Source organism: Phacochoerus africanus, chromosome 1 (assembly GCF_016906955.1).
Source record: "Phacochoerus africanus isolate WHEZ1 chromosome 1, ROS_Pafr_v1, whole genome shotgun sequence".
Taxonomy (NCBI): Eukaryota; Metazoa; Chordata; class Mammalia; order Artiodactyla; family Suidae; genus Phacochoerus; species Phacochoerus africanus.
Window position 1 is genome coordinate 232,015,111 of NC_062544.1, and position 26,119 is coordinate 232,041,229.

General features: G+C 37.2%; 1 protein-coding gene across 7 annotated transcripts in view; it reads left to right on the forward strand.

Annotated features, from left to right (window-relative positions):
- Positions 1-26,119, forward strand: part of CD47 (CD47 molecule) — a 56,793-nt gene that overhangs the window by 17,188 nt on the left and 13,486 nt on the right. For all 7 annotated transcript variants that reach the window (XR_007136561.1, XR_007136565.1, XR_007136564.1 and 4 more), the window contains exons 3-4: positions 5,740-5,829; positions 24,624-24,731. Coding sequence is in view for 4 of the 7 variants with exons in the window: in XM_047793047.1 (XP_047649003.1) it covers positions 5,740-5,829; positions 24,624-24,731 (198 nt within the window). In the remaining 3 variants the exon portion in view is untranslated. The remainder of the gene's footprint in view (positions 1-5,739; positions 5,830-24,623; positions 24,732-26,119) is intronic.

The following is a 26,119-nucleotide window of genomic DNA, read 5'->3' on the forward strand; positions in this document are numbered from 1 at the left end:
AGCCAAGCTGTGTTCTCACCTGGGGCTCAGGGTCTTGTTCCGAGTGCACATGATTGTGGCAGAATTCAGTCCCTGGTGATTGCATGGCTGAGGTCCCTGTTTCTTTGCTAGAGGTCTGATGAAGGGATCTCTTAGTTCCTAGGGGTTGTTCCCATTCCTTGCCACACAGCATCCCTCACATTTAAAGCCAGCTAGGGAGAATCTTCCTTTTGTTGAATCCTCTGACATGTTGAATTTCCTCCTAGAAAGATCCCAGACCTTTTTAAGGACATATTAGATCTTCCCCCTGTCCTTTAAGAATAATCACCCTTTCTCTAATCTACCTGGGAAGCAAAGATTTTATTTTACCAAAATAATTGACTGTGCTTCACATTGTCCTTTTTAGGTTTCAATTATTTAAGAAAACCCAACCTTCTCAATATTAAAAGAGCTGTTTAGTTCACAACTATGTAAACTTCTAAATTTGCCTTTAATATATTCTATTATCATACTGGTTAAATAGATAATTGTGTTATTTTTTAATAATCTGTGATCCTATTCAGTCAAATGTTCAAATCTTTTGACATTTTAACAACCTCCCCAAATAAAATTCCAAGTGAACACTTTTTGACCTCAAAGAACTTTGAGATTTCCCATAGGATTCTTAGAAAATTTCAAAGGATTTGCCTCTGACCCTGTAAAAGAGAGATGTTAAACTAATTATGTTTATTAGGTATATTAAGTTACAAAGAAAGCATTGTCAAATAAGTGATGATAAACCTTCTTAGGTTGTATTTGTATCCATACAGGTTATTAATTTAAGTGTTCCAGAAAGTGTATGAATTTTTAAAATCTCTTATGTTCTAATATAATGTCAACAGTCATAATTCCAGTTATTCTCTTAAGATATTATTTTCACTGAAATTAAAAAAAAAAAAAGAATAATCACCCTTTCTCAAAGTCAACTGATTTGGGACCTTAATTGCATTCAGCAAAATCCCTTTTGCCACATGACACAACGTAATCGTGGGAGTGAAATCTTTCCTCTTCATACCCCATCCCCCTTCAAGGGGAGGGAATTATAAAAAGCTGATTGTGGGGGTGGGGTGGGGGTGGTGGTGGCAGGGTTTGAGGGGGCCATCTTAAAATTCTGGCTTTGATTAAATAACTGGGGACTATATCCTAGCCAAGTCAGTATATTTAAAAAACCCTATCACAATCCTGAAGCATCAAGAAAATTGCAGCTTGAATTTTAGTGTCAGAAATTTTATTGTGGTCTTCTTTTATGGAAATATAGTCTCTGTGTGGAGGTTACCCATGTATGTATTTGAAAAAGAGGCACACTCAGTTGATTAGAGTGATTTACTGGCTCTTTTAGGCCATCCCATTTTGTACACAGAGATAAGAGAAATGAGATCCTGGGTTTCTATAATATTTAGACTTGGAAGCAAAATTTCAGCACTTACCCATAAACCACATCTTCTTAATATCATTTCTTTGCCTCTCACCTCAGGAGTTTATTTTCCTGGGAGCCGCTCTACCTGACCAGGAATTGGAGAGTAATGGACATGGTTGTCAGCGATAGCTTTGGTGGAGTAAGAGTAAGATGTCCTTGGATCATCTTTCTTAATCCTGAGGTGGAAAAATATCTGTGTTGTACTTAGTCCATTTTAAACTTTATTTTTGCAGTGCCATCGAAGCTTGGAACTAAAAGGGACCTTAGAGAAGTTCTTGTCTCCCTCTCCCCTAGGGAGACAAAAGTTAATCATCTGACAATACTACCATAACAAATCAGTAGCTTAAAACCGTATACATAGTTTTGTATAAAACTTTGTGTTTTTCGCCAGTATCTCATCCAATACTTGAATATCCAATTCAGTTATCCTCAAACTTTTCCTACTGTAACAAATTGTTCATGTCAGTGAGAGAAGATAGATTATAGCAGGGAGCTGCAGCAGTGAATTTAAACTGAGCGAATCATGGATACTGCCCTCCCCTCCCCACCTACCCCCCACAAAATCACTGGGGTAGAAGCTGAGAGGGGAGAGTATGTGAAGTTTAATTCTGAAATTCTGATAAGCTCCAGTGAAGAATCACTTAGACAATAATTTTTGTTCTGTAATTTCACCCTCTGTCACTGAAATATCTCTCACTATTATTTCTACATAGAGGCGTAGAGTCAGCTATTAGTCGTCTAGTCTGTATCCCCATCTAAACCATGAATTGGCTCTCTCTCACTCCAGGTAGTTGGTCATTCAAACTTTTTACGTAAACGCTAGACTTAAACACTTGACGTGATGAGACTGTTACTTCCCAAAGGATTTAGTCTATTATCAGGCAGTTCCCATTCTTCCTAGAGTCAAGCTAAAACTTGCAACCCTGTAATTTCTCACTCACTAGGAGGGCTATGGTATTTCTCTTCCAAGTTTATTGTCCTCTAAGGTAAAAATCCCCAGTTCTTTCCACTGTTGCTCACGGTTTCAGGATCCCCATTCTAGTCACTTTCCTTTGAAACAATTTCCCTGTTGTGTCTTTAAATGTGATAAGTAAAACTGAACTCAGGACTGCATTTGTGGGCCATGTCCTAACTTTCCTGCTACTGCCTGATTCTGCACTACCTTTTCTGATAGATCCTGCTTCTCTGTAATCCATTCCCTTCATAGCTGCCAAAGAAGAGTTTAAAGAAACCAGGTCATTTTTCTTCCCTTTGAGGAAGAAAAATTTGAGGCCTTCTGATTACTTGTCATTGCTTGTAGAATAAAACATCCAAGTTTGCTTTCTTTTTTCTTTGCTTTTTTATTTTATTTTATTTTATTTTTTTAGAGCCACAGGTGTGGCATATGGAAGTTCCCAACCTAGGGGACGAATTGAAACTACAGCTGCTGGCCACAGCCACAGCAACACCAGATCCAAACCACATCTGCAACCTACACCACATCTTATGGCAATACCAGATCCCCAACCTTGTGAGCAAGGCCAAGGGTTGAACCCACATCCTCACAGATACTAGTTGGGTTCGTAACCCACTCAGCTACAGCAGGAACTCCCCAAGCTTCCTTAACTCTTAAGACTCAACATGATTTTAACCCCAGCAAACTCTTTCCATCTCATCTGCTATCATTAAATTCTAGCCACACTCCCCTTGTGAATCGTTCAGTTCTCAAACTTGCAGTTCCTTCCTTGTATCTTCTTCCCTCTCTTCACATGACAAGCTCCTCCAATCTGAGGCTCAGAGCCAGTTCCTCTCCCCAGAGGCCTCTCTTTACTACCCACAAGAGGCTGTTCTTCAACCTCTCTCCCTCCTCAAGCTTATGGCCCCAACTGGCTTATTCAATTTTGAACCTCAGATACTTAGAAAAGCACCCTACCCTTAGTGGTCTTTCAGTACATATTTGTGTAATAAGTGAAGAATGAGTGCTCAGACCCAGTCAAATACACTCTTATTTTCACTCATAGATTGCTATTAATAAATCCTAAGACTGTTGAAGATGTCCCATTGTATAGAGAGGGAGACCAGTGCAAGGACATTTCATTGTCAGCCTTTCTGGAACACAACATCAGATCCTGGCTGTATTTTGAAGGTAGCAACCACATGATTTACTTTCAGCCCAGAGTCGGGGAGTGAGAGAAACCAAGGGGTCAAGGATGAGTCCAGGGTTTTGGAGACATGGAGTCACCACTACTGAAATGGGGAAGACTGTGGGGGGATTGGTGAAGGCATAGGGCATGGAGTGTCAAGAGTCAGTTTGGAACGTGGTAATTTAAGGCACTGGCGACCTTTAATTCACTGTGCCTCGGTTTCCTCAAAGATAAGGAGGGGTTAATTAATCCTCATAAAATAATTGGAATAATTTAAGGAGTTAATGTATACAACTCAAAATAATAAAACAAGCAGAGAAAAATAAGTTGCCTAAGAATAGTCATTAGATCATAGAGCTTTTACCAAATCCTTTAGGCATTAGATATGAAAACCTGAGAGTGATTCATGAAGGTTTTTCCTGGTAGGATTTTAGACTGAATTGAAATGGGTTATCTTTAATATAGGAAGGTTCTCAGTAGTTCAGTTGGAAATGAAGGTATTAATTCAGAATATCTGAAGACATCTGTTTCTTGGTAGAAATCTGCAACCATGAGAGCATTCCTCTCCCCACCCTGCAAAAGACTGTCTTTCATTCTATGACCTTTGGAACTTTTAGCTATAAACCAATTGAATCTCCACTATGTGTAGGGCAGAATGGCAGATTATGGAAAGGGAATACCTAAAAGATGGAATTTATAATGTTATAGTCTAGGGATCATTGTGAACATTTACCAGAGCTTACCGTTCTAATCCTAACACAAGAAATGCATGGTTGGCATTACTGTATGAAAGTCCACGAGGTTCCTTACATGCTGATATGGAGTCTGAGCAGTGGAAGATTTGAAAGGGTTAATTTTAGAGGAACACAAGTGCTTGGTTTGAGCAGCATTTAGAAGTGTTCTTCACATAGAGACTTACTTCTATATAGGCAAACTTTGAAATGCTTTCAGTGCATTTATTTGGCTTTATTGTTAGAGAAGAAATTTCACAGGTAAAATTATGGTCTTGAGAGTTGATAAGAGGCAATTAAACTTAATTTTTAAAAAGTTCTCAACAGGAGTTCCCGTCGTGGTGCAGTAGAAATGAATCTGACTAGGAGCCATAAGGTTGCGGGTTCAATCCCTGGCCTCGCTGAGTGGGTTAAGGATCTGGAGTTGCCGTGAGCTGTAGTGTAGGTCACCAACGCAACTTGGATCTGGTGTTGCTGTGGCTGTGGTGTAGGCTGGCAGCTACAGCTCTGATTAGACCCCTGGCCTGGGAACCTCCATATGTGGAGGGTGCGGCCCTAAAAAGCAAAAAAAAAAAAGTTTTCAACAAATCTTATTTGATATTTTAACATCACAGTTTCCTTTATATAGACTGTATAGTTATAGTCTCATTCTCTCGGTAACTTGTGATCCACTTAATAGAAGCTTCCTTAATACCCAAAGTCTCTCGTGTTACTTTACATGTAAACAGTCATTTGAAGCCTAGTTATTCATAAATATATTTTCTATTCCAGAGTAAGTTTGAAAAAAGCTAAGGCTCACATCTGTCTTGGTTTCAGTCAGAATAAGGTGAAGGTACCCAGTTGTACAGCTTCCTCACTTTGATACCCTGAGTCAGTTTTTGTAGAAAGACTTCATTGTTGGTTTAAAGTACATTCCTGGCACACTGCACATACAGCTATTTACCATAGGAATGACAACTAATAATTGTAGTTAATGTTTACTGTGCACTTGGTAAGTGCCAAGTTTTGCTTTAGGCCCTCTGCATGTATTAACTCTTAATAATCACAGCAGTCGAGCTGTACCAGTGTAACAGCTGAGGACCCTGAAGAGCAGAGAGGTGTTAATACTTTGTCCAAGGTCACAGAGATTCTAAGTTAGGGTTGGGTTTCAAAGCCAAACACTGTGGCTGCAGAACCTTGTTTTCAGCTCCTGTACCACACTACCTTCTTCGACAAATCAGAAGTTAGGGAAAATGTGGTACAAAACACTTAAACAACTAGTTTCTTTTTGCATAAGTAAAATGCGCTATATAAGTAAATTACATATGTAATTTGTTTTAAGGCTAAAGTTTTAATTAATTATTTTTATTTCTCCATTTTCACAATGAAGTGTATTGTTGACCCTTCACTGGCAGGAGTTAAAGTGATTATAATAAATGTTAATTGTGATTTTTGTCTTCTTTCTTCCCAGTTTCATGGTTTTCTCCAAATGAAAATATCCTCATTGTTATTTTCCCAATTTTGGCTATACTTCTGTTCTGGGGACAGTTTGGTATTTTGAGTAAGTATTTATTTCTATTTTTCATTTATGTTTTAGTGGTTAAATAATTATTTCTGGGAGGCAGTATTAGTGAAATATTGTATTTAACCAGATTGTATTAAGAAGTATGTTAATGGGATAAATGAGACTATATAGTCAGTATTAATATTCTCCTTGAAGTCTATATTTACCCTCATAATTTGCAGCAGTTTACTTTTAATAGTCCTAAGAAGGTTTTTTTTTTTTTTTTTAACTTCTTCAGAATGAATATTGGGACTCCTAATAATAACAGTACTTTTAACTCAGCTGGTTTTAATGTTTTTTTTTGTGTGTGTGTGTCTTTTTTTTTTTTTTTTGCTATTTCTTGGGCCGCTCCCACAGCATATGGAGGTTCCCAGGCTAGGGGTTGAATCAGAGCTGTAGCCACCGGCCTACGCCAGAGCCACAGCAACGTGGGATCTGAGCCACGTCTGCAACCTACACCACAGCTCACAGCAATGCCGGATCGTTAACCCACTGAGCAAGGGCAGGGACCGAACCCGCAACCTCATGGTTCCTAGTCGAATTCATTAACCACTGCACCACGACGAGAACTCCGGTTTTAATGTTTACAGAGCATTTAACACACACACACTTTTCTTTAGTAAAGAAATGGTTACAGCCTACATTAATGTTAAGATAGGATGTTGTAGAAAGAGGATCGAGATGGCTCAGGAAGACCCTGAGCCCACCTCTTCCATGGCACACCAAAATTACAGCTACTTTTGGAGTAACTCTCTCAGAATGACCTAAAGACTAGTAGAGAAGACATTCTGAAACTAAAGATATAAAGAAGAAACCACAACCAGTTGAGTGGGAGGGGCAGATAGACATTCTAGTCAGGACCACACTTAAGGGTAAGTGGAAATAAAAATCACAACAATGGAGATCCTCCCCAAGGACTGAGGGGTCCAGTCTTATGTCAGGCTCCCCATTCTGAGGGTCCTAAACCAAGAATACAAGCACCCAGAATGTTTGACTTTGAAAAACAGCAGGACATCTCCTACATAAGGCTACTTCTATAACATTAAGAGATAAAATGGACCTACCTAATACATAAAAATAGACATAGTATTAGGAAGTATGAGGAGACAGAGGAGTATGTTTCAAATGAAAGACCAAGACTAAATCTCAAGGAGTTCCCGTCGTGGTGCAGTGGTTAACAAATCCGACTAGGAACCATGAGGTTGAGGGTTCGGTCCCTGCCCTTGCTCAGTGGGTTAACGATCCGGCATTGCTGTGAGCTGTGGTGTAGGTTGCAGACGTGGCTCGGATCCTGCGTTGCTGTGGCTCTGACGTAGGCCAGTGGCTACAGCTCTGATTCGACCCCTAGCCTGGGAACCTCCATATGCTGTGGGAGCGGCCCAAGAAATAGCAAAAAAGACAAAAAAAAAAAGACTAAATCTCAGAAGAAGAGCTAAATAAAACAGATAAGCAGTCTACCTGCTAGTTGAAGGTAATGCTCATAAAGATGCTTACTGAACTCTGAAGAATGTATGAACACAGTGTGAACTTCAGCAAAGAGTTAGAGAATTTAAAAAAAAAAAAAACCAGAGCTGAATAATACAACAATGGAAATGAAACATACATTAGAGAGCAGCAGTAGACTAGACAATACAGAAGGACAGATCAATAATCTGGAACACAGAGTACTGGAAGTCACTTAAATTGAATAGAAAAAAAGAACTTTTAAAATAAGGGTAGTTTGAGGGACATTTGGGACAACATCAGGCATACCGATATTCACATTATAGGGGTCCCAGAAGGAGAAGAGAGCAAGAAAGGGGCATAAAATGTATTTGAAGAAATAATGGCTAAAACTTTCCTAATCAGGGGAATGAAAGAGATATTCAGATCTAGGAAACATAGAGAGTATCCAGAAGCACTCAAAGAGGTACACACCAATACATGTCATGATTAAATGGCAAAAGTTAAAGATAAGAGAGTTTTAGAAGATGGCAAAAGAAAAACAACTACTGGTTACAATCATGAAAACCCTCATAATGCTATAAACCAGTTTTTTAAGCAGAAATTTTCAGGTCAGACAGGAATGGAATATTTTAAAAGTGCTGAAAGGAAAAATCTTACAGACAAAATTACTCTACCTGGCAAGGTTGTCATTAAGAATTGAAAGGAGAAAGAATTTCCCAGACAGGCAAAACCTAAGAGTTGATCACCATTAAACTTGCCTTACAAGAAATGTTAAAGGGTCTTATTTAAATGGAAAAGACAAAACCATCACTAGAGATAAGAAAATATATGAAAGGAAAACTCACACAAAGACAAATAATATAGTAAAGGCAGTAGATTGTCAGTTTTAAAAAGAAGGTTAAATGACAAAAGTTGTAAAATAAATTATAAATACACTAAGTGCTATTTGTCTTTAAAATGTAGAAAGATGTAACTATAACAGCAAAAATGTAGATGGTTGGGGGAGTAAAAATGTAGTTTTCAGAATGTGTTTGAACTTAAGTGACTGTTGGCTTAAAACGATCTGCCGTGTACATAGGTCTATGTATATAAATCTCATGATAACCAAAAACCTGTAATAGGTACCTAAAAAGTAAAGGGAAAGGAACCCAAACACTAAGGAAAATCATCAAACCACAAGGGAAAAAAAAGAAGAAGAAAAAATCAGAGAAAAACTACAAAAGCAACCAGAAAACAACACAATAGTAGAGTTCTCTTGTGATGCAGCAGGTTAAGGATCTGGCACTGTCACTGCAGCAACTTGGGTTGTTTTTGTGCCACAGTTTGATCCCTAGCCCAGGAACATCCACATTCTTCAGGTGCAGCCAGGAGAAAAAAGAAAAAAAGAAAATGACAGTAAGTGCATACCTATCAATAATTACTTTAAATGTAAATGGACTACATGCTCCAATCAAAAGACACAGGGTAGCCGAATGGATACAAAAATGAGACCATCTGTATGCTGCCTGCAGGAGACTCTTTTCAAACCTAAAGACATTTATGGACTGAAAGTGAATGAGTGGAAAAATATGTTCCTTGCAAATGGGAACAAAAAGAAAGCTGGAGTAGCAATACTCCTATCAAGAAAAGTAGACTTTAAAACATCAATGAAGAGATCATTTACACAGAAAATCAATAAGAAAACAGACAAAACATGATAGAAGATGATATGAGAAAAAGAGTATATGTATATATATAAATGGATCACTTTGCTGACAACAGAGATTGACAGAACATTGTAAATCAAAATCATTTTTAAAAAAAGAAAGTATTGGCCTTAAATGACATATCAAATTTGGTGGAATTAATATAGAGAACATTCCATCCCCAAACTATGGAATACACAGTCTTTTTAAGTGCACATGGAATATTCTCCAAAGTAGATCACATGCCAAGCCACAAAACCAGTCTCAGTAAATTTGAAAGGGTAGAAATCACATCAAGCATCTTTTCCTATGTAAAAACATGAAAATAGAAATCAAATACAAAAAGAAAAATGGAAAAAACACAAATATATGGAGGCTAAACAACATGCCACTAAACAACCATTGGGCCACTGAAGAAATCATAAGAGAAGTCAAAAAATACCTGGAGACAAATGAAAATGGAAACACAATGATCCAAAATCTATGGGATGCAGCAAAAGCAGTTCTAAGAGAGAAGTTTATAGTGGTACATGCTTTCCTTAAGAAAAAAAAAATTTTCAAATAAACAACCTAACTTTATACCTAAAGGAACTAGAAAAGAGCAACCAACAGAACCCAAAGTTAGTAGAGGAAATAATAAAGATCAGAGCAAAAATTTAAAAAGAAGACTGAAAAAAAAAAAGGTGAAAAAGGTTGGTGAAGCTAAGGGCTAGTTATTTGAAAAGATAAAATTGATAAACCTTTAGCCAAATCAAGAAAAAAGAGAAAGGACCAAATAAATAAAATAAGAAATGACAGCACAGCTTATACCACCAAAAAAAAAGGATCATAAGAGGTTTCTACAAACAATTATATACCAACAAATTAGACAACCTAGAAGGGATAGATAAATAATTTAAAATGCACAGTATGCCAAGACTGAATCAGGAGGAAATAAAAAATCTGAACAGACCAGTTTTTGAGAGTGAAATTGATTTCAGAATTTAAAAAAAAAAAAAAACTCCAGACAAAAGGGAGCAGATAGCTTTACTGGTAAATCTAGTAAACATTTAAAGAAGAGTTATTACCTGTTCCTCTCAAGCTATTCCAAAAAAATGAGGAAGAAGGAACACCCTCAGATTTGTTTGAGGCCAGATTTATCTTGATACCAAAACCAGGCAAAGACACTAAGAAAAAACGAAAATTTACAGGCCAATATCCCTGATGATCATAGATGCAAAAATCCTTAACAAAGTACTAGCAAAATGAATTCAGCAATACATGAAAAGGAGCATATATCATAATCAAGTGGGATTTATCCCAGAGATGCAAGGATGGTTCAGTGTCTGCAAATTAATTTAACATGATACAACACATAAACAAGATAAAAGTCATTTGGTCATCTCAATACACGCAGAAAGAACATTTGACACGCTCCAACACCCATTGGTGATAACCACTCTCAACAAAGTGGGTATACCCATCATAACCAAGACCATGTATAACAAACTCACAGCAAACATCACATTCAATGGAGAAATTCTTAAGGCTTCTAAGATTAGGAATAAGACAGGGATGCCCACTTTCACCACTTTAATTAACATTGTGTTGAAAGTTCTAGACACAGCAATTAAACAAGAAAGGGAGATAAAAGGCATCCAAATTGGAAAGGAAAAAGCAAAATTGTCACAGTTATAGATAACATGATAACTACATATAGAAAACCTTAGACTCCCACCAAAAAACTATTAGAACTAGTAAATGAATTCAGTAAGTTGTGGCATATAAGATAAATATATAGAAATCTCTTGCATAGAATGAACTATAAGAAAGAGAAGAAAACAATCCCATTTACAGTTGCATCAAAAAAAGAATATATTTAACCAAGGAAGCAAAAGACCTATACTCTGAAAACTCAGACATTGATGAAAGGAGTTCCTATTGTGGCTCAGTGGGTTAAGGACCCAGCGTTGTCTCTCTGAGGATGTGAGTTCAATCCCTGCCCTTGCTCAGTGGGTTAAGGATCTGGCATTGCCATAAGCTGCAGCATAGGTCAGAGATGAGGCTCAGACCCAGTGTTGATGTGGCATAGCCCACAGTCGCAGCTCCAATTCAACTTCTGGCCTGGGAACTTCCATATGCTACAGGTGGGGCTGAAAAAAAAGAAAAAAAAAGACTTTGATGAAAGAAATTGAAGAGATAAATGGAAAGATATTCTGTGCTTATAGATTGAAACAATTAATATTGTTAAAATGTCCATACTGCCCAAAGCAATTTGCAGATTTAATGAATCCCTGTCAAAATACCAATAGCATTCTTTACAGAACTGGAGCAAATAATGTTAAAATTTATGTAGAAATACAGAAGACCTTGAAGAAGCAATCTAAAGAAAGAATAACAGCAAAGCTGCAGGTTATCACTCTTCCTGAGTTCAAACTATACCACAAAGCTTTAGTAAAATCAAAACTGCATGTTACTGGCAGAAAAAAGATATATAGATTAGTGAGCAAAATAGGGAACCCAGAAATAAACCCACATACTTATAGTCAATTAATTTACGATAAAGGACCCAAGACTATACAGTGGGGAAAAAAACAGTCTCTCGTCTATAAATAGTATTGAGGAGTTTGTGTTGGTAGATGCAGATTATTTCATTTAGAGTGGATAAGCAATGAGGTTCTACTGTATAGCACAGGGAACTATCTCCAGTCTCTTGGGGTAGTTCAAAATGGAAGATAATATAAGAAAAAGTGTGTATATATATATATATATACACACACACACACACATATACATATACATATATATATATATGACTCAATGTGCTATACAGCAGAAATTGACAACACTGTAAATCAACTATACTCTAATAAAAATAAAATTTTTTAAAAATAGTACAGGGGACACTGGACATTTATGTGCAAAGGAATGAAATTGGATTATTTTCTCACACCATATGCAAAAGTAAACTCAAAATGGATTAAAGATTTAAATGTAAAATCTGAACCCATGAAAGTCCTTGAAGAAACCATAGGCAGTACACCCTTTGACATCCGTCTTAGCAGTGTTTTTTTAGATCTGTCTCCTCAGGCAATGGCCACGAAATCAAAAATAAATAAATGAGACTGCCTCAAACTAAAAAGCTTTTGCACAGCAAAGGAAACCACCAAAAAAATGAAAAGACAAAATACTGAATGGGAGTAGATATTTGCAAATGATATACTGATAAGGGGTTCATATCCAAGATGTATAAAGAACTCACATGTGTTAATATCCAAAAAAAAAAAGAACAGACAATCTGATTAAAAAATGAACAGAGGACCTGAATAGATATTTTTCCAAGGAAGTCATGCAGATGGCCAATAGACACATGAAGTGATGTTCAATCATCACTGATAATCAGGGAAATGCCAATCAAAACCACAATGAGATATCACCTTACACCTGTCAGAATAGCTGACATCAAAACGGCAATAAATAACAAGCATTGGCAAGGATGTGGAGAAAAGGAAACCTTTGTGCACTGTTGGCAGGAATGTAAATTGGTATAGCCACTGTGGAAAACAGTATGGAGGTTCCAAATAAGCTTGAAAATAGAACTATCATGCAATCAGGCAATTCTACTCCTGGATATTCACCTGAAGAAAATTAAAACACTAATTTGAAAAGGTATATGCACCCCTATGTTCACTGCAGCATTATTTAAAATATCCAAGAAGTGGAAGCAACTTAAGTGACCATCATTAGATGAATGGATACAGAATATGTAATATATATAATGGAATATTACTCAGCCATAAAAAAGAATGCCATCCTGCCATTTGCAACAATATGGATGGACCTAGGGGGTATTAGGTAAGAAAAATACCTCTGACAGAGAAAGACAAATACCATGTGATTTCCCTTATATGTGGAAACTAAAAAACAAAGTAAGTGAACAAATAGAACAAGACAGAAATAGACTCATAAATACAGAAAGTAAACTAGTGCCTCATCAAAGGGGAGAGGTTTGGGGGGAATGGGAAAAAAGGGCAAAAAGGATTAAGGGGTACAAACTTTTAGTAATAAAATAAATAAGTCCTTGGGATGTAATATGCAGCTTGGAAAATATAGTCAATAACTTTGTATGGTGACAGACGGTTACTACACTTATGGTTATCAATTCATAATGTTTATAAATGTCAATTCTCTATGTTATACACCCAAAATTAATATTGTATGTCAACTGTGCTTCAGTAAAGAAAAGGATGTTGTTCTTTTGAGTATTAAGGCTTCCCTCTCTCTATTTTCCCAGTTTGAACTTCTTTGTAAACATGTATTCACCCTCAGAAGAACCCAGTTTGAACCATGTTTTGTCATCCTTACTGTGCAATTCTGCAGCCTCTAAGGAAGTAGCCACAGGAGAATTATGTTCTTTGATTTTTCACTGTAATCATCATGTGACCAAACTTCTCAGGGCAAATCTCAATGCTGTATCAGATGTAGCATCAACAGGGTAGAATTATCTCAAGTAGGTAAATATGTATTATGCATTCTGGTTGACGTTTACACTCAACTGTATTTCCATACCAGTTTGGCAGAGGAAATTTACCAAATTAGTGAAGTTCGGAGGTGAAAGTCTAAACTTTTAAACTTTTAAAATGTAAGATGTCTCTCTCATCTCTCTATAGCACACTGAGATAGTCATTGAAGGTCAATAAACATTTATGTAAGGCAAGGAGTAATTACTGGCTGATTTCATTTATTTATTTTATTCTGAAGCCTTTATAAAATGAGACCTAGTAAAATATTGTAGTTGATTGACCTTTTGTTTCATGAATTTTACTTTTACTCAGTTTAAGTTGTGTGTATCTAAAGTGATACATAAAAATGGAAGGCAGGTGACTGATGATATATTCTAAGGACTCTTCTCAATGTATGGCATTCTGTAAGTGCTTTGTGATTTCAAAGCTGTTCTCAACTTTTGTCAAAAAGGGGAAAAGGAAAAGAAAAGCCAAAAAAGGAGAAGAAAGGGCTAAGGGAAACAACTGTCAAGACATTTCACAATTCTTACTTTCAAAACAGTGTCTAAAATTCTTGTGGAAATTTTCTTAGAACTTAATAAGCCTTTTATATCAAGAAAAAGACTGGTATAGCATCAAGACCTTATCCACTGATGTTAGGGAAAGGCTTTAACCTTTTTGGCCGACCTAGGCCTTAAGGCCTACATCATGTGATTTAGGTAGGAAATAGCCTTTTTCTGAGATTATAAAATCATTTCACAGTAATGTGATTTGTTGCATTTGGATTAATTGAACTGCACTGATCATGGCATTGTCATTAGTAACACCTTATTTTTAGAGGACTGAACCAGGAATGTGTTCCACATCAGCCATATTTTTAGAAAATAAGCTTTTCAGTTGTGTTTCTCATTAAAAAAAATGATACATGTCACTTAAGGATACTTTATACAACATAGGAAGTGTAGAGAAAAAAAGCAAAAATCGTCTGGAGTCTCACAGCCTGGAAGAAAACTATTGATGTATTCTAGTGAATTTCCTGCTTCCTATTCTATCTTTTTTCTTTAAGTCAGACCATAAATGGTCTCATATAGCTTATATATTTGTACATGCTGACTTTCCTCCCGTATTTTCAGAAATCTTTTTATAGCTGCCTCTGCTCTACTTTTACGGATGTACTATAATTTACTTAACTCTCATCTTGATGGATATTAAGGATGTTTCCAATTTTTTTGATACTATGAAAGTAACTGTGCTAAAGATATATAATACTGGAAATGGCAGAGAAGGTATTTTAAGGCTCTTAATACTGTTGCCAACATGTTTTCCAGCAACATTGTATCAGTTACTACTGCAGATGAGAATACCTGTCTTTTACCTCATCATTATAATTCTAACATCTTTGGTAATTCTGTGGTTGAAAAAACACCATCTTTGGAGTTCCCAAGGTGGCTCAGCAGTAATGAACCCTACTAGTATCCATGAGGACATGGGTTCAATCCCTGGCCCCACTCAATGTGTTAAGGATTTGGCATTGCCGTGAGCTGTGGTGTAGGTCACAGATGTGGTTCAGATCCCACATTGTAGGATTCAACCTGTAGCCTGGAAACTTGCATATGCTGTGGGTGTGGCCCTAAAAAGACTGAAAAAAAAAAAGGGAAAGAAAAAACATTTTAATTTTCATTTTTCTGTTAGTAAGGATAAGTGTTATTTTTATATTTATTGGCCATGTTTCAAGGAATGTGATCATAAAACTAAAATAAATTGGGGTGGCAGTTTTTTATTTAAGCTCATCTTAGAACAAGTAAATATGGGGGAGGGGGGGTGTAGGAGGTACCTGTATACTTGATTTGCCTAGCCTGCACTCACATTTAAAGGTGTTTGTGATAATAGAACCTAAACATTTGTAGAGCTCTTGCTTTGCAGATAAGCACTATGCAAAGTACTCTACATCTGAAATCACATTTACTTCTTTCAGGAGCTCAATGGGTGTAGGTACTATTTTTATCATTCCCATTATATAGACAAGAAACAGAGGCACAGATAGGTTAGGCAGTTTGTCCACAATCACCCAGCTGTTCTGTGGTAGTACTGGGATTTGAACAAGTGCTATTTATCACTACATTATACTGTCTCCCTGTCTTCAAATTATTTTGAGAGTGTTTTGTTTTTTTTCCAATGAGGAGTGAACCTATATCTGGGTATACACACTGAGTAAATGAAACTATTATTGAAAAGATAGAATGTGGACCCAATTTATGTATTCAGCAAATGTCTCAACAGAGTGCCTGCTGATGGCTAGGCACTGTGCTGTGTGCTAAAGATGTAGAAGTGAAATTTATGTTCCCCCTGGCTTTGTCCCACTCACATTTCTATTAAAGAGATATGTAAGTGTACATGTTCTGTGCCTTATGTCACATCTTTGGAATAGACATTAACCTAGATCAGGTTTTCCCCTGATACTCTTCTGTTTATGTCCTGGGGATTCCACCAAGAAAGCCCCTCCTTGGTTATGGATTTCTTAGAATATGGAAGTTTACAGCTCCTAAAGTATTAATAGTAACTCAGACCCATGACTTTCACTTTCTAGATTTCCAGTTCCTTTTAACTTGTTCTAATTACCATTTATGGTCTGTACTTGACCACAGTGGGGGGTTTCTGGTTGTTTTTAGCTCTGTATGTCATTCTTTCTGGTGGATCCAAGAGAAAACCTAGACTTTCTGTCAGCTTAGACATCCAGTAAAGACAGCAGATTATGCTTTCAGTTTGAGGAGAAGGAGTTTCTTTATACTAGAACATATCTTGAACTATATATCAGGATGCCATTGATCCTACTGAGAAAAAAAAAAAAAAACTTTTTTTTTTTAAAGGGCAGCAGGTGCTGCATATGGAAGTTCCCAGGCTAGGGATCAAATCAGAGCTACAGCTGCTGGCCTATGCCACAGCCACAGCAATGTGGGAACTGAACCACATCTGTGACCTATATCACAGCTCACGGCAATGCCAGATCCTTAACACACTGAGTGAGGCCAGAGTTTGAACCCACAACCTCATGGATACTAGCTAGGTTTGTTTCCACCGAGCCATAGTGGGAACTCTGGGGAAAAAATTCTAAACTCTGGAAGCCAAGGGCTCCCAAATATGGTGAGCACTAGACTATATTTTAAAGGCAAAGTTCTCTAACAGGGAACTGTTCCTAAAGACCTTTGCCCACAGCTTTAGCTTACAAACTTCTAAGCAGAATCTTATGCTTAGCAAACAGCTCTGAGATTATTTAGACCTTCTGCCCTCTTTTTTTTTTTTTTTTTGATCGAGTTTTCTGGGTTTTTGTTATATATATAAAGGTTCATGAGATATTTGTATATTTTGGAGGTTAATCCCTTATCAGGGATTTTAAATTTTTTATCAAAACATTAAAAGCTCTCTTACTATCAGCAATAACTATTAGGAAATGAAAAAAACAGTAAAACTAATATTTAATACTTGATCAATTAAAACATTAAAAAAACATTGAGAATTAAAGTATTTTTATCAAGAGTAGTTTGAAAAATGCTTGCCTTCTTGTCGTATGGTTTGAATACAGAGCAAACATCTTGTCTATGCCTTGGTGAATTGCCATACTCCTTTCTAAGATTGAATCAACTTCCAGCACTGTCAGTGTCATGAACTATCTTTTGCAGTTCTGTTGTCATGAACTATCTCCAAGAGTTCCTTTCATGTGAAGTTCTTTGCCAGAGTCACTTCTTCTGGGACAGCTTCATTTTTTGTCATAACCTCCTCACTGTCCTCATGTATGCCGATAAGTTCACTTTTACTAAGTTATTCTGGCTGCACGTCTAGAGTCTGGAATGACAGTAGTGTTGATATTCCACAGTCAACTAGTCTATGTTCTATTTGAATTATACTTCTAGCATTATCACATCTCGTTTCTTTGCTCTTTCATCTTTATTGCCCAGTTTCTGGTTTTAATTATCCATTGTAAAATGTCACAGTGGTTTATTACCAGGAGCCAGGAGGTAACTCAGCATATGCTTTGCTGTCTGTGTGTGAATTGAGTACCAGATGTGCAGTGACCAGTCACCAGCAGTCTTCGAAAAGAGTGACATGATTGGTCAGAGATCATGATACACATCTGTTATTTATGTAGTGATTTGTGGACCGAGGAGATAGCGGTGAAGTTTACACTTTATGCAGTTACTATGTTCATATATTGTGGTAAATGAAACTTGAATTGTGTTTTGGGGGGACTTGTGTTATTTAACTAAATAATGTTAACTGAAATTCATACATAATTGGGACAAAGTGGGGACAGATGTAATTTATTTCAAATTTGTGCAGTCTAGACATATTTCCTTTCATTTTCTAACTTTCTAGTCCCTGCTCAAGATTATCTGACAAGGATTTTTGTCAGAGGTATTTGGTTAGGTATCTGTAGAAATTGTTGAAAAATTCAAGGAAAAAATTCATCACAACAGTATTGAGATCCTACCAAGACTTTTAGTCCAATCTTGAGGAGTAGCTTAATATTGAAAGTGATTAGGCATGAAAGAATGAAATTTCTTTGTGGATTAGAAAAATTATTCTGAATAAGTAAAGACTTCTACATAAGGAAATTTCTATCTGGGAAGGTAAAACATCATCATAATAAGTATTATTACAAAGAATTCTAGGTGTTCCTACTGTGGCTCAGCAGTAATGACCCCAAATCCAAGAGGATGTAGGTTCGTCCCCTGGTCTCACTCACTGGGTTAAGGATCCCACATTGCTGTGAGCAGTGGTGTAGGTTGCAGACACGGCTCAGATCCCACATTGCTGGGACTGTGGCGTAGGCTGGCCACTGCAGCTCTGATTCAACCCCTAGCCTGGAAACCTCCATGCACCATGGGCGAGGCCCTAACAAGCCAAAAAAAAAAAAAAAAAATTCTATTAAATAATCTTGAACTCCCATTGCTTTTCCTTGGTTTTGTCCACATAATATCAAATTCTGTTATTAAATCTTTTTTTTTTTTTGTACACTGGTTTTATTGTGGAAGGAACTTAACAAAACCATAGCTCAGCAATAAACTCTTCTGTAGAAATACAGTTGCTATTCCTTTGACCCTTTCTGAATTCAAACATCCCAACTTGCTGCATATATTCTGAGGGTGTGGTACCACTCACAAGACCAGGAATGTTTAGAACCAAGGAAAGGAAGTTAGTGTGTTAAGACATCCTTTTATCTTTTATATTCAAAGTACTTCAAAGCTCAGGCTTCACAAAGCTTAGACTCTTTTATTTCTGGGTCCTGTAAACTGGGGATATGATGTCTAGTCAGTCTTCATCTTGACAAAATTGTTGCATCAAAGCAAGTTGGATAGTATATGGAGTTCATTATAAAATTATTTTACCTTCTGGCAAGTAATCAGTTTATTATTGGCATTAATATTCATTTCTACCCAGCTCTAGTTTCACAACGCCTTCATTGTTTTTTTAATAAGCGTGTTAAATATTTTTAAATAGTAATTTAAATTTAATTAAATAAAAAATTTGAAATTGTAATTTTATTTTAAAACTTATCAGGTATGTTTTATCCTGCAATGAGACAGTATTGATGTGCAGCTCAACAGATACCAAAACCACCCTTAAATTACTTCCTTAGAGTTACCAGAAAATAGCACTGTAATAATAAAATCAAAGGTATGTCTCCTTTTATGATTTACTTTTTATTTGATGTGCATTACACCTCACTGGTTAGCCTTCCTATCTCATTACTGACTCACTAACCCCTTAGTGAGTGGGTCATCTAAGTGTCATGTGTTTAGAACAGGCATTGAATTTATGGATTTTCAGGTTTTGTTAGATGGACTTCGGTCTGTGTGGATCTATATGGGCTTATTGAATCTCATCTTTGGAGCATCGTGAAAACTAAGATGATAGGTTTTATTTGATTTCCAAGTTGAGCCTGGTAATTTCACTAGAATTCATCAACCACAACCTGCATTCTGTCTTGTATATGCTTTATGTCAGTGACAAGGAGACGAGGAAACCTTAATGGAATATCTGTTCATCGTATTAGCCACCTTTCTTCAGATGGCTAGAGGGATGTGTCATTTCTCCGTTCACATGAATTTGAAAGATAAAATACATAATAGGGCTTTTTTAGGCTAGAGTAGACCCACACCAGACCCACACCTTTTATTTAACTAGAGAAGAAGATCTGGGAGTAATGCTCCCTGTCACTCACTCCCCACAACCAAAACACATTCATTCGCACGTTAGAGTAAGGAGCATTGAGCAGAAGTATATCTGTCTTTGTTCGTTGCTAGCACTAAGAGTAGTGATTGTCACATAGTAGGTGCTTGATCAATTATTACTGAATAAAGTAAACTCTATTCATACATCAATTTGGTTGATATGACTTGGACTAATAACAGGGCCTGGTACATGGTTGGCACATAGTAAACATTCATAGAACAAATGAATGAACCACCTACGTCATCTCTGAGAAGTAGCTAGCTAGATTTAATTATTTTATAGAAGGCATGAAAGGGAAACTTTTAGAATTCCTAATCTGTTGAAAAAAATTGGTATTGTCTCCCCATATATTTGGTGTTACTGTGTCAGCACTAAGTTTACAAGTTTGTTTAAAATTTTAAGTATTGACCACACCCAATGCTGGTTGAATATGGAGTGACAGGAACTCTCAAACATCATGCATTGCTAGTGAGAATGCAAAATGGTACAGCCACTTTGGAAAACAGTTTGACAGTTTTATACAAAACTAAATATACTCTTTCCAGATGATCCAGTAATCATGCTCCTTGGTGTTTGCCCAAATGGAGTTGAAAACTTAAGTCCACACAGAAACCTACACATGGATGTTTGTAGCAACTTTGTTCATCATTGCCAAAACTTAGAAGCAAGTTTTAAGGTGTTCTTCAATAGAATGGATAAAGTGTATATCCAGACCATGGAATGTTATTCAGCACTAAAAAGAAATGAGCTATCAATCACAAAAAGACATGGAGGAACCTTAAATATGTATTCCTAAGTGAAAGAAGCCCATATGAAAAGGCTGTGTACACTGTGATTCCAACTATAAAACACTGTGGAAATGGCAAAAGTATGGAGACAGGAGATGATTGGTTGCTAAGGGTGGGCAACAGGGAGGAGAGATGCATTGGCAGAGCACAGATTTTTAGGCCATGAAAATATTCTCTATGATATATAGTATTGGGCATATGGCATTATACATTTGTGTAAACCCATAGAGTATATAGCACCAAGAGTGAACTGTAATGTAAACTCTAGATTTGGGGTGATTATGATGGGTCAGTGCAGGTTGATCCTTGTTAAAAAATATATATATATCATTTTGGTGAGTGAAGTTGATAATGAAGAAGGCTATGCATGTGTGGGAGCAGGGAGTATATGGTAATTCCTTGTACCTTTCTCTCCATTTTTTGTAAACCTCAAACTGAGCTGAAATAATAAGTCTTTTAAAAGTGTAAATACTATATATACATTCTTTTTTCTGTAGATGTTTGACTGGGTCACTTTGCTATACAGCAGACATTGAAACGACATTGTAAATCAACTATACTTTAATAAAAAAAAATTGCATTGCAAAAAAAGTAAATACTGTATTTCCCCTATTTTGCATTGCACTGCATTGATTTCAGTACTTTTAGCTAAGGGGAATTGTCTAAAGCATGCAAATATTAAAAATTACATATGGAGTTCCCGTCGTGGCGCAGTGGTTAACGAATCCGACTAGGAACCATGAGGTTGCGGGTTCGGTCCCTGCCCTTGCTCAGTGGGTTAACGATCCGGCGTTGCCGTGAGCTGTGGTGTAGGTTGCAGACGCGGCTCGGATCCCACGTTGCTGTGGCTCTGGCGTAGGCCGGTGGCTACAGCTCCGATTCAACCCCTAGCCTGGGAACCTCCATATGCCGCGGGAGCGGCCCAAGAAATAGCAACAACAACAAAAAAGACAAAAAGACAAAAAAAAATTACATAGATTTTCTTGTTAAGCAGCCAGAAAATCATACCAGGAAGTTAAGAACACATTAAATCATCTTTATCTTAATGCTGAATATTCAGGGAATTATTTGAATTTATTTTCATTGTTGCATTTAAAGTTTTGATAGGTTTGATAAATAAGAATAAATCCACTTTTTAGAGGACAAGAAAATAGTCACCAAAAAAATCCTGGAGATTATTGGGTTCTATGGCACCTCTATCAGATTTCTGACCAAACATTCAGATATGCTGGAAAAATTGACAGATGGGCCTAGCAACAGGATACCTTCTCCAGACTTGCTACGGAACCTGCTAAAATGTGTCCATTGTAAGCAAAGGAAGTGAGTCAAAAGAAACCCTTTTTAAAGATTCACTAAAGAGAGCATGGACATAATCTTTCATTGCCAGTGGTTACTTGTTAGGAATGGCTGCTTAATTTTAAAGAGTTTAAATGCCTTGAAAATAAGTAGTAGTTGAACAAATCAACAGGAACTAAAGCCACCTCAAAAAGATTTGAAAAAACCTTTCTGTAAAACACTGTCAATCAGTAGTGTTTTGTGGTATTTTATTTTTGTTTCTATGGTCAACATTATTTTTCTCCTATATCTCTTCTAAGCCTGAAGAGGTTGAATTTTATATGGGTTTAAACTCTTAGTTTTCCTTTTTTTTTTTTGTCTTGTTGTTGTTGTTGCTATTTCTTGGGCTGCTCCCGCGGCATATGGAGGTTCCCAGGCTAGGGGTTGAATCGGAGCTGTAGCCACCGGCCTACGCCAGAGCCACAGCAATGTGGGATCCGAGCCGCGTCTGCAACCTACACCACAGCTCACGGCAATGCCGGATCGTTAACCCACTGAGCAAGGGCAGGGACCGAACCAGCAACCTCATGGTTCCTAGTCGGATTCGTTAACCACTGCGCCACAACGGGAACTCCTTTAGTTTTCTTAAGAATGGTATAAGTCAGGAGTTCCTTTGTGGCTCAGCGGTAATGAACCCAACTGGTATTCATGAGAATGTGGGTTCCATCCCTGGCCTCACTCAGTGGGTTAAGGATCTGGCATTGCTGTGAACTGTGGTGTAGGTCACAGATGCGGCTTGGATCCCGCATTGCTATGGCTGTGGGGTAGGCCAGCAGCTACAGCTCTGATTCAACCCCTAGCCTGGGAACTTCCATATGCTGCAGGTGTGGCCCTAAAAAGATTAAAAAAAAAAAAATGTACAAGTCAACCTTTTTGCATGAACTTCTGCTATACTCTTAAGATGAATTCTTGTTGCTTGATCTGTGTAGCTCTTTTAGGTATTGAATTAAATCTAGAAGAGTCTCTTATAAATGTTTGATTGATTGTGAGGTACATTTGAAACAGTTTCTATTTTATAATCCTTTTGCATAATGTTCAAGCTCTTTTTAAATAATGGGATTAAGATGGAAACCCTGACAAATGTCTAGAGAAAGTTTCTTTTTCTATCTGTGTCTTTGTCTTTTGTGACCTTTTTACTGTATTTTTCCTTAGAAAACAGGGAAGCTCAAAATCTGTACCCTTTAAGAAGGCAGGGATATGACTGAGTCATAGTCACATAAGTTCCAAGACTTGGTGGATCAGATGAAAGCCTGGAGAGCTTGCCGTGTTGTTTCTTACTTCTTTTTGATTCTTGTGGATTTCACTTGCTCACTTAAGGATTAATTACTGATTAGCCCTTCATCTCCCCCTAAAGAGGACAAAGTTGAGATTACAATCCACAGTGGGAGTAGAGGAATTCCTGTCATGGCTCAGTGGTAATGAACCTGACTTGTATCCAGGGGGATGCGGGTTCAGTCCCTGGCCTCCCTCAGTGAGTTAAGGATCTGGCATTGTGATGAGCTGTAGTGTAGGTCACAGACGCGGCTCAGATCCCATGTTGCTGTGGCCATGGCATAGGTCGGCAGCTACAGCTCTGATTCAACCCCTAGCCTGGGAACTTCCATATGCCGCAGATGCAGCCCTAAAAGTAATAAATAAATAAATAAATAAATAGAGTATGAGTAGAGATTTTAAATTCAGGTGCCTGTATTAGACCTTAAATACCTTAACCATAGGTTATAATCTAACCCAAGGTTATAACACCTTAAACATAGGTTTTTATCATGTCACTTAGGGGTTTATTTGTTGTTTTCACTGTAATTGATCTGTTTGTCATTTTCGTGGATGCTAAATATAAGATTATTTGAAATTTCCCCCTCACCCATTGATTAATGGAATGGTAAGTAGCATGTGTGGATGAAACAGCATAGTCGCTCATGCAGTCTGTTTGAGGTTACTTTTAACAACTTTGTTCATGAAAAATTAATTTTAATATTAACCAAACCCAAGAGATGAATATATGATAACAATACTATTTTCAGACTTGTTTTAGGCATTATATTATTCATTTAGGGAAACTGGACACTAGACAATAAAGCTAATAACATCAAAAGCAAATTTTGTTTGTTCATACCTGTTAAGTATTTGTAGTTTATTTTTATGAAATTAATTTTAGTTAAACAACTTGGGCATTTCCTCCTACCTCAGGATTTCAAGAGGGTGTGATTTGTCCCAATGTTTATTCTATGTCTTCAAAACAAACAAAAAAATATAGATTTCCAGATGCTTTACTGATTTTACATAAAGTGCAACAAAATTCTCTTTTTCTCATTATTACCAATTAGCCAGTTTTTTCTCATCAGTATTGTGTATATCAGTTGTAAACCTGAAGCAGTTTTGCCCCTCGGGGGATACTTGACATTGTCTGGAGACATTTTTGATTGACATGACTTAGGGGCTGTTACTGGCATATAATGTGTAGAGGTCAGGGATGGTACTAAACATTCTATAATGCACGGAACAGCCCCCTAACAACAGCAACTTATCTGATCCAAAATATTAGTAATGCCATGATTAGGAAAGCCTGATGTATATAACTTCACCCTAGGGGAATAAAATGTCACCAATAAATTCAGCATTCATATTTATACTGCCATGACACCATTTAGTCATTGACATGTTAGAAAAAAATTTTAGATGGCTTGACATGATATGAAGGAGTTGCTCCTCAAAGGTTATTCAGTTATAGTAGGTTATCAGTTTAATCTTTGCACCTTGTAAGTTACAGAAATCATTTCGCTTCTTGTGATTGAGCTCGTGTAATTCTTTGTGTTTTTTTTTTTAAGCTCTTAAATATAAATCCAGTTATACGAAGGAGAAAACCATTTTCCTATTAGTTGCTGGACTAATGCTCACTATCATTGTCATTGTTGGAGCCATTCTTTTCATCCCAGGTAAGATAGACAGTTACTGTGAGGGAAGGCGGGATTGCTAAGGCGGAGGGCATTTCTGAGGAGGTGCATGGTAGTTTCCTAGAGCTGCTATAACACATCACCACAAACGGGGAATCTTAAAACAAAAGAAATTCTCTCACAGTTCTGGAGGCCATAAGTCTGAAATAAAAAAGTCCCCAGGTCTGTCCACCCTCCCGAGATGCTAGGGGAGACTCCTTTCTTGCCTCTTCTGGCTTCTAGTGTTTGCTGCCAATCTGTGCAGCTTCTTGACTTTTGGCAGCGTAACTCCAATTTCCTCTGTGTCACATTGTCCTCTCCTCACCACCCCTCACCTCTGTGTCTTCACTAAACTTCCCTCTGCCTCTCTGTTACAAAGATACTTGTCATTGGAGTCAAGACCCACCTGGTTAATCTATAATCCTTAACTTAATCATAGATCTTACAGTAGAATATAATACTCTTTTGCTATATAAGTTACTATTCACAGATTCAGGGGATTTGGAGGTGAATGTGTCTTTAGGCCACCATTCAACCACTGAGGCCAAGACATGGAAATGGGAATGAATATGGGAAGCAAATGTGTCTGGAACTGCAGTTGCCCTTGGAGATGGCAACATGAGTGGGAAGTAAGGGTACACAGCACATGGAAAGAACAGCAGAGAGAGACAGGCCACAACTCAAGAGTTCAGACTGTGGAAAGCCTTTATTGGTTTTTGGTTTGAGTAGAATACAGTATCAGTGTAATATTTAGGAACATAAACTTGGCAGTTCTCTTTGCACCTAGAATTAGTAAAGACATGGGGAGGGAGGAGATGCATTCAGAAGACAACTTGAATGAACAACTGCTTTGGGACAGATTAAATGTAGCAAATGAAGGGAAAGGTAAGAGATTCCAGAGTTTATCACTGGAATTATGTAAGGTAGTTAAGAAGGAGGCAGAGCCAGTTGAAGGTTTGATATGTTGAGACTTAGATGTTGACATAAAGATGTCTTAAGTTTGGGAGTTCCTATTGTGGCTCAGCAGGTTAAGAACCTGACATAGTTTCTGTGAGGATGTGCAGTCTCTGGCCTTGCTTAGTGGATAAAGAATCAGGCATTGCTGCAAGCTGCGGCGTAAGCCTCTCGGATTGTGTGTTGCTATGGCTGTGGCATAGGCCAGCAGCTGCAGCTCCAATTCATCCCCCAGCCCAGGAACTTCCATATGCTGCAGGTACAGCTGTAAAATAAAAAAAGAAAAAAGAAAAAAAATAAATAGATGTCTTAAGCTTAGTCTTGAATAGTCAAAAAGTAGTCATTTATTTTGTGTTAAGTTCAGGGAAAAACATATTTTTAAACTTTATACTAGTAGTATTGAGATTAATGCATTTAATGCATTTAGTACTTTAACA